At 43.5% G+C, this 9698-nt stretch overlaps 1 protein-coding gene across 1 annotated transcript in view; it reads left to right on the forward strand.

The window, feature by feature from the left end:
• The window catches only part of Papss1 (3'-phosphoadenosine 5'-phosphosulfate synthase 1), a 75988-nt gene extending 67013 nt beyond the window's left edge, over window positions 1–8975 (forward strand). The window contains exon 12 of the mRNA XM_034500467.2: window positions 8282–8975. Coding sequence (XP_034356358.1) covers window positions 8282–8420 — 139 coding nt within the window. The 3' untranslated portion in view covers window positions 8421–8975. The remainder of the gene's footprint in view (window positions 1–8281) is intronic.
• The last annotated feature ends 723 nt before the right edge of the window (window positions 8976–9698 follow it).

A 9698-nucleotide genomic window follows, 5' to 3' on the forward strand; every position in this document is an offset into this window, starting at 1 on the left:
AAATTCTTACATAATTAAAGTTTTCCTGAGTAATTTTATAGTCAACTGATGAGCAATGTGCATTGCATTACCAATATACCCTTTGTGGTATCCTTGCAGTATGCTGTATATACTGTAGTATATACTGTATATACTGTAGTAGTATATACTGTAGCAGTATATACTGTATATACTGTAGCATATACTGTATATACTGTAGCAGTATATACTGTATATACTGTAGTAGTATATACTGTATATACTGTAGTAGTATATACTGTGCTAGTGACACCATGGGGCAGAGTTCAGCACGACCATCTCTAAATTCTGCCTACTACTACACTAGTGTGAAGTTCTTGCTTCCATTCTTGGTATACATTTCCATGCTTAGAATAAACATTGCTCTCATAACATATCCAAATTCTAAATTTTGTTAGTTACTCATTTTTCCCAGTTGTGATGTTCACTGTTGATCGTTAACTTGACAGAATCACCTGGGGGCATGCCTATGGGACTGTCTGGTTTACATTAACTGAGGTGCAGCCTGCTTTCTTACAAAGCACATAGAGCCACCAGCCCAGGGATGGCACTACTCACAGTGGGCTGTGCCATCCCCACTCCTAACAATCACTAATTTAACAGATGTTCTACAGGCTTGATGCTATGGAGACATTTTCTTAATTGAGGGTCCCTCATCTCGGATGGCTTTAGGTTCTGTCAAGATGACATGTGTGGATGCAGTGTAACTGGCTGCTTCAAGCTCTTGCTGCTTTGTCTTCCTGTCCCTGATGGACTGTACCTTGAATTATGAGCCCAAATGAACCCTTCCCCCCTTAGGTTGCATTGGTCAGGGTCTTGGATGACAGTAACAGGAAAAGAAACCAAGGTACCATTGCATAGAGCATTGAGGTCTCCCTTGTTTTACCCTGCCCTTTACCTTCACATTGGGTCCTGATGATTGAAGTGTCCCTTGAATGCTTACCCTTCCCTGTCTTGCAACACAGTCCTTGCCATTCACAAGCCCTTCTGTTAGGATACTGGGAGCTGACGTTTTTTTCAGTCATGCTTGAAGTACCTTGTGTTTATTGGCGGTGCTATTTTTCCTGTTAAGTTGGACTGTAGCTTTTTGTGAGTCTATCTGTTACCAGGATCTCTTACCACCCTCCACCCCCCTGTAGCTCCTTAGTCTTTGTGGTCTCTGTAAAAGGAGTTCAGATGAGACAGACACACAGGGTATAGAATGGAGGACAGGTGGAGCTGCTGGAATAATGCACAAAGCATCCTCAGTGGTGAGAGGGCGCTACCCAGAGGTGATTGTGTTTACCTACATGCTTAGGGAGGTTTCCTGCAGTTTGCTAGAGTTTCTTGAACAGATGGCTTTCTTAGGGCCATTTGCCTGTTCAGGTAATTGACAAGGCCCATTTGGATTAACTCTTATGGAAGAGGATACCAGTGTGCCTTTTTTTTTTTTTTTTTTTTTAACAAAACAAAACAAAACAAAAAACAAAAACAGAAAGCTTCCTGCTAAATAGTAATATTAAAATTTTCCTGGTAGTTCAAAAACTTGTCTCTTCACAGAGGCAGATGCAGCTAAGATCATATTCTGTGGACTAAAAATTGTGTGGCAGAGCAGATTAAAAGTTTAAAAAGAAAAAAAAAAACACCCCCAAAAGAAATCTGTAAATATAGCCAGCCCCCCTCCCCCATCCCCCAGCAGGACCTAGGGTGGAGATTTGCCTTGGGGTTAGGCCCCAGTACTTGGGAAGTCCTGCACTTCTCAGCAGTTTGGGATTTGAATGTCTGGGAAGAGTTCTGTTAAGGACTGCATGAACCCAGGTGCTAGCTGGGCTGTAGTTCAATAACATAGCACTTGGCTGGCAAGACTATCACCCTGCCTTCAGCCCACAGTACTGTAAAAATAAATAATAATAAATAAATAATGCCAATTAAAAGAGTGAGGCTCTAGATGGAAAACGTATGTTAATAAATTTAGATTCAAGTGTGACATAGTGGCACAGGCCTTTGATCCTAGCACTCAGTTAGCAGAGGCATGTGGATATCTTTGAATTTGAGACCAGTCTGGTCTACATAGTTCTAGGACAGCCAGGGCTACATTGTGAGACCTTGTCTCAACACCTACCATCCCCCCAAAATTAGATTCAAAATAATTAAACTTAAAAGAACTCCATGTGTGTGCATCTGTGTCTGTGTGACTGGCTGTGGGTATGAGTGCAGGTGCACACGTTTACTGGTGCACATGGAGAAGTCACAGGACGACCCCAGGCGTCACACAGTCCTTGCCTTTCAGCCTTGTTTGAGACAGGGTCCGTTTGTTGTTCTGCTTGGCACTGCTTTCAGGGAGTCTCCTGTCTGCTTCCCATCTTAGCACAGGAACACTGGGATTCCAGATGTGGTCTACCATGCTGGCATTATGTGGGATCTAGGAGTTCAAAATGAGGTTCTCACATGTGTGTGGCAAGCCCTTTACTCACTGAGCCACCTTCCCAGCCCCCCGGATTAAACTTTTCATGTATTTCATTTAGTCTTTGGTTAGAAAATAATAAGAAAAAATAAATAAATAAAATTGTCATATATGATGTTGTCCAGTGCGTTTTAGTCTCTGAAAGAAAGCCATAAATGTTTATCTGGTTTTGAGAAGATCATTTTAAATCATAGTCTTAAGAATGTTTAGTGTTTTGATGTGTTTATAAATGACCTGCTTTCAAGTTAGATGAAACAAACATTAATTAGAATAAAAATTAGCTCCACTTACAAGTCGCCACCATTAGTTTTATTTCTGTCAAGGGAGAAATTCTCTTTTGGTCTTCTGAATTGCTGATCATCTAATTTACATCCCGAAAATGTTGGTGAAAATTCTGGTGAAAATGCTGGTGAATGTGAGTCTTCAAAAGCGGTATGTGAAGGCCGCCTGCTGACCCTACTCTTATCTGAGTGAATAGCTCATCCTTGTAGCTCTGCGGGCTGCAGATGTGGACTAAGGACAGCAGATGGTTGTGAAGATTTACAGCAAGTGGCCAGAAGTCATCGTGCCTTGAAGCCCTTCAAGCTGCTGGCCACATGTGGTTAGTGTGTCAATGGTCCCACAGAGGCTGCTCGCTCACTCTACCCTCCCAATGTCCCAACCCCTTCCCTTTGTTTTTAAGAGCTAGCATTTTGTCTGTCTGCTGTAGATTATAAAGACTCTGTAATCCAGTGGCTCTGAAAGGGAAAAAAAGGCAAACTTACTTGGAGTTTCTTCTTTCCAGGTTGCGTGGAGGATTAACTTACTGGTGTTATAAAATGACCCAAATTAAACTCCTCTGTAGTGAAAAGACTTTTCTGTTTCTGGAAGATTCCTGATTACTCATAGGTAAAGTTTAGAGCTAACTTTAGATCATCCTAGAAATTTCCCAGATTCTATTTTATTAGAATTATTTCTATAAAACCATCCCATTTGTGAAACTGATTTAATTATAGACAGTGACTCTTGGGTCAAGTCCCTGAACCTGGCCTCTAATACAAAGCAAACCCATTACATTACGTAACATCGATAGACACACTGGGATGAGGCCAGGGCAGTGTGCTGTCTGTGGCTAGGGTGGAGAGCCACCACTGTGTGGAAGCAGACTCCCATCTCATGCAGGGCAGCTGGTGTGAAGTGGATTCAGGAAGAGGTACCCAGGCACCTTGGCTTAGAAATGCAATTTCAGAAGGAATGCAGGCAAGTCTGGAGTTTGGACAGTTTAGCATTCTAGAAGGAGGAAAGGACTTTAATTGCTCTGGCTTTTCTTCTTCCATCACAGAGTTCAGGCAGAGTCTTCCAGGAGCAGCTTGCTCACTTATTTATAACCACCAAGAAGCAGCAATTCTTGTGTATGACTTGGGCTCTCATTCCTGGAAGTAAAACTTTAATTTTACATGGGCAGAAGCTGTTTCCTCAGGGAAGCTTCTTTAGAGAGCTGTATGTAGCCCTCTCAGAACAGAGACAGTGCTTTGCTGCCCAGTTCTCAGCTACACTACAGTGTTCCCTCAGGTCATGGTGAGCTGGCTTAGGTTTCAGTGGTATCTCTGGCTTGAAGGTGACTTGCAGCTGATTGTGCTGACAGATTCATTCCCACACCGGCACTTGTGGCCCTCAGAAGGCAGAGTGGCACCTCTTTGAGGGGGTGGAGACCATCATTTTCTAGCTCCCAGTCGCTGCCCTGCCTGCCTTTTGCACTTCACTGATGTTCATCGTCCTCGGAAAAGCCTTGTCCCAGAGCTTCCGCCACACTCTCCTCTCCAGCTGCTGTGTTCCTGGCTGTGCCCCCTCCTTTCTTTCTGTTTCCTGACATTTCTTCTGCCTGGCTACTTGTTAAGTCTCCCTCCTTTGGAACAGATCCCGCCTTTACCCCACACGGGTCATTTCGGCGATTTCCTTTTTTCCTTCGTCATTACAGATCGTTTCTTCTGAAGAAACTTGTAAGTTCTGATTTGTGAATGTGGGTTGTGGTGGTTGCTTTGCCCTGGGCCCCCCATGACTTTCGAACTTTAAGTCCTTGTCTGTTTGCCACTCTGGTTTTCTCCCCATCCACTGGCAAGTGCTTTCCTTAGCGCCAGGCCTTCCTTCTTTTGAATCCTTATTTTCTTAAATTCACTTTTCATTTTAGTATTATAAGAATATAAATTATGTTGCTAATATTTTTCAATTTACATAAGAAAGGGGAGATAAACTTTATGTATATTAGCCACAGTAGCTCATTCATTTAGAGGCCATTACTTTAAGGTCAGGTGTCCACGTGCATGAGTGTTTGGCCTACATGTATGTCTGTATACCACATGTGTGTTGTGCACAGAGGCCAGAAAGGGTGTCAGATTCCCTGAAGCTGGAGATTCACAGTTATGGTTGTGAACCTCTATGTGGGTGCTAGGAATTGAATCTGGATTCTCTGCAAGGGCAGTCAGTACTCTTAACCACTGAGCCATCTCTCCAGCCACCAAGTTTACTTTTCCTATAAGACATTGAACACAAAGAACTGGGAGATGAGCCCCACATTTAAGCAACTAGATGTTTTGTTTTTGATGCAGCGTTTGGCTGGTGCTTCTCTCACAGGACATCCTTGCTCATTCTCTATAGTCATTTAAAAAGTCCTCTGCCTAAGAAGGGGAGAGGTCTTAAAATATCGTATCCGTTTGTGTGTGTGTGTGTGTGTGTGTGTGTGTGCACCTTCCATCTGTGTAGTAGTGTGGGGGAAGTGGAAGAGCACCCAGGCATGGCAAGTTCAAGGGGAGGCAGTGCCTTCTGGTAATGGTTAGAATGGAACTGTGAACCATCCACACTAGTCTTCCTGCATTGCTTAAATGGGTCAGAGCATTTATATTCACATTCTCTGTGTTCCAGACCCAAACCTGCACATGCTCCAAAGGGGAGTGCATTGCTCAGGGTCACTGTGTGGAGCTGGGTGGCTCAGTGATCTAACAACAGGTAGAAGTAGACGTAGGACCAAGGGTTAGGTGGTCTTAGGAAAAGACAGTTGTGTTAAGGAGATGCCAGGTGGTGTCGGTGCTTAGAGGCTAATGGTAAGAACGCTGGGCCAAGACCCCTGTCCCCGTGGGCAGTCTGGACATTGGGCACACACACCAGAGCAGCAGAAGCTGCATGTGCATTGTGATCACCAAGAAGGTGTGTCTTTCGACTATTTCCAGTAAAGGATCGACTTAGAGCCCTTGTGTGTATGGGAAAGACCAATGGCTGAGGCTGGGAAGATGGCCTGCCAGGTGCCCCCATAGAGGAGGCAAGCAAGGTCTGAAGGAAGTTAGATCTGAAGGGGTTATGAAGAGATCATTGTGAAGGGTCCTGATTGTAAACAATCCAGATTTAGATTAAAGGGAAACGAGGAAGTAGCTCAAATAAACCCAAACATTTGTAAATCTCAGGACAGCAAGAGTTCTGTGTTGATCTAGCCGGACTTCTGTGCATGCACACTGCCTTTCCCTGGCTTCATATTTGCTCAGGATTTACTGAGGCCCCACCCCCACCCCCCATCCCCCCCATCCCCAGTGGAAATAAAGTGTTTGGTCTCTAGTCAGTAAACACTTACTATCTGTGCCCTGTATTCCTGGCACTGTCCTGAGAGCCTCTTTCTGGCTCTTGTCTGTCATGAAGGGATGGGGAGGGATGGGGTGACTGTTGTGGTCATGGGATGATGGCCAGTGACTGTTGTGACCACTGTGGGGACAAATGCTGTAGCAGCACCCTAGTGAATAGCTTCTTAGGGAAGAGGTCCTGGTAATTGAGGCTTCTGATTAATTTAAGGTTACAGCACTTGAAAGGATTTAAAATAACTTTAGAAATTAAAAAAAAAAGTTTTACTCACTAGGAAAAAAATACTGATTATTTATTATGTATCTATTTCTTTGAACGGGTCTCCTTTTGTAACCATGGCTGCTGGCCTTGAACTTGTAGCAATCCTCCAGCTTCAGCCTCCAGAGTGTAGGATGAACGAGCAGATACTTTTCATCTCACGGTCAGATCTCGGTTCATTTTGTCACTGGAAACATTCCTACTAGTGATAAATTTGTATGCTATTTAGTTTTGATAATATTGGTAACAGTTGAAAATCACATCGGAGGCAGAGCACAGCATAAAGACCTGCGATATAATTTCACAGAAATTACTGAGTTTGTTGCCTCTATTCTTTCTTCGTATTTTGCTAGAATTATAGAATCTGTATGAATTTGGGTCACTATAACAAATTACCTTAGTCTAAGTGGCTTACATGGCAGTTATTCCTCATGGATGATGAAGTTGAGAAGTCCAGGATCAAAGTGCAGAAGATTGGGGTCTGAGGGCCATGAGCTGTTTGCACAAAGCCAGCTATGTCTTTAAAAGGCCATGGGGGATCCTGAGTCTCTGTCATCTAGAAATGGGTTAGTCTGGTCATGGGATCTGGCTCTCATGACCTCAGCTAACTCCTGTCATCTCCCAAAAGACCCACCCCTACTAGGATCTCACTGGGAATCAGGCCTTCATTGTGAACTTGGGGGATACAAACCTTCAGTCTATAGAAATACCAATCATATTGTGTAACATCCTGAGGACTTCACTTAGAACTGTTAATTACATCTTAAATATTTTCTTCAATGCCTACGGTAGTATTCTAATCAGGGAAGGTACTAGATTATTTAGGAGGAGACCTGGAACTCTTTCTGGGTCTAACCAGCTTTCTAAGTTGGTTCCATGTTTGAAGGAAGCCGGTGAATTACAGGTAAGCAGCATGTGCTGTAACTGCAGATGCTCCGTATGCACGGTCTGAAGGCTTTCATGTGGTTTTGTGTGTTTAAAAGACAAGGATGCCTATTTTCCCCTTTGATAACTCATCTAAGGGACAGTGTTGGTTGTTACTATGTGTGTTGTACTGTGTTCCAGAGGCATTTAGACTTTCAAATTAAAGCTTTCTAAAATGTCACATCTGTGCTAGGCAGATATGACCTTGTGTTTCTTACGGATAAATAGTAAATGAATCCAGGACAAGAGAGAAGGCTCAGTGGTTCCGAGCACTTGCTGCTCTTCCAGAGGGCCTGAGTTTGTTTCCCTGGCAACCACATCAACCACCTGTAGCTCCGATCCTAGGGGGTGCAGTGTTATCTTTGGGCCGCTGTGGGCATAGCATGTATGTGGTGCATATAGACATAGTCAGGTACTCACACATATACATTAAATACATAAATCTTAAAAGAAATGCTAATTTTAACTTAGCATTTCCCAGGGACTAGGGGAGAGGTGATCAAGACAGGGAGAAAGGGCCTGACCCAGAAAGGGCAACCAGAGGTTACCAGGGGGTTTGGGAACGCCCCGTGACCTTGCAGTGGCAATTCCCTGAACCTGAGCAGGTGATTATCTGGGGCTGAATAGTTAATCAGAGAAAAGTAGAGAGAAGGACAGCCAGGGAGACCCGAGAGTCATGGCCGCTCCTTTCTGCCCATTACCTCTCTGTGATAAATAGTATGCCATGCTGGGCAGGACGTCCCTGCTGGGAGGGATGATGTACAAAGGACACAGAATCTTCCTGTATTATTTTTTATAATTTTTGTAAAACATTTACAATTGATCTCCATAATAACTTCAGTTTTTGTTCATTCGTCTGTCCTAGCTCTAAAACTGAAGAACTGTGTGGTGGTTTAGCACAGTGACAAATTAGACAGAAGAGTGGTACGTTTTCTCACTGTCTAGGAACCTGAGATAAACTAAGGGAACAAGTTCCCCTTAGTTTTTTCCATGACGTTGTAAAACAGTGGAGTGACTGGTCCTTTTCTCTTTCAGCCACGAAGATTTCGAGTTTATTTCAGGAACAAGGATGCGCAAGCTGGCACGTGAAGGCCAGAAGCCTCCAGAGGGCTTCATGGCCCCCAAGGCCTGGGCTGTGCTGGTGGAATACTACAAGTCCTTGGAAAAAGCCTAACCTGCTGAGCTGAGCACTCTGCCTGGGACGCATGGCTGAGTGACAGAGGGGACCACGCAGTCACCAACAGCCCTTCTCTGTGGTTGTCTGTCTGGACACACTTCCTGAAGTCAGGCCATTTCCCTCAGCGTGCATCAGTTTTGGTCTGCCTTTGAGTTCTGTTTCGAACTAGTGTAACACCACTCTGGTTCTAATGTATCTTTTCCACTTATTGTTAATATTCTTATAATACAATTTTAAAAACCTCGCCTTTTTATATTGTATTTATGCTTCTGTCTTACGATTTTCCAAGCTGATTTATTAGTTATAACCAGTAATACACATCATCTAGCTTTTCATTCTTTAAGAAAGGGGGAAAATCGTTAAACAATAACGTTGGCTAGACTTTGGGGAATTTTACAAATTTTACAAACTATCTGTAGCAATTAGGGTTTTTATTTTACATTTAAAATGTAAACTGTTGACTCTCTCCCTTGCAACCCTACATGTTGAGATATTCTTGCAATCTGTGTACTGAATGAATGCCTTGATTCAATAAAATTAATTTTTAGCTTATGTATGTTTTGTGTGCATATGTGAAGAATTCCTGGCAGAGGCGGATTATGAAAGCATCTTTAACTTCTAGGGTCTGGTACCAATGCCTTGATCTCTGCTGAAGTTCTGTGTAGCCGGAACCTGTGCTCCGTAATTACAAGTGGGAAAATAACATACTTCTCCATTATTCTTTAACCCCAAGTTTGGGATGGTAATGGAGCATCACTGCTTTGAAAGCTGGAGCCACCGTGTAAGCCATAGCTGCTTGAAGTCAAGAAGGCTCGCTCCTGCTTTACCTGTCCCATCCCTGTGGGCAGATGTGGGCTCTGTTTGTTTTGATCATTCAGGTTGTAATTGTGAAGCAGACTAGGAGGATAGTGAAACTGTTGGGGGTATGAAAAGAGGAGCCCTTCACCCTGGAATCTGACTGAAGTCTCTTGCCAGCAAGAGAAGCAAGAATCCCGGCTCATGAGGAACTGTTGCTGAAGGCCCTCCTCTTTCACCTCAGACCTACAGTTTTCTAAGAATTTCAACCAGAAAATTGGTTTATAGGGAAAGGACTTGTACCAGAACCTTTGCACAAACCTATTGGCTTCTGGTTTTACCTCATAAGATTATAGCACTGTCAAAGACACCTTCAGAGCCACCCTTTAATCCCACTTGTCAATGAAAAAAAATGGAGGGGTTCAGTAGCCTTTTGAGGTGTATTTTGAAAGCCACCAAAATGGCCCCTCTGGTTTGTGC

Source organism: Arvicanthis niloticus, chromosome 4, assembly GCF_011762505.2.
Source record: "Arvicanthis niloticus isolate mArvNil1 chromosome 4, mArvNil1.pat.X, whole genome shotgun sequence".
Classification (NCBI taxonomy): Eukaryota; Metazoa; Chordata; class Mammalia; order Rodentia; family Muridae; genus Arvicanthis; species Arvicanthis niloticus.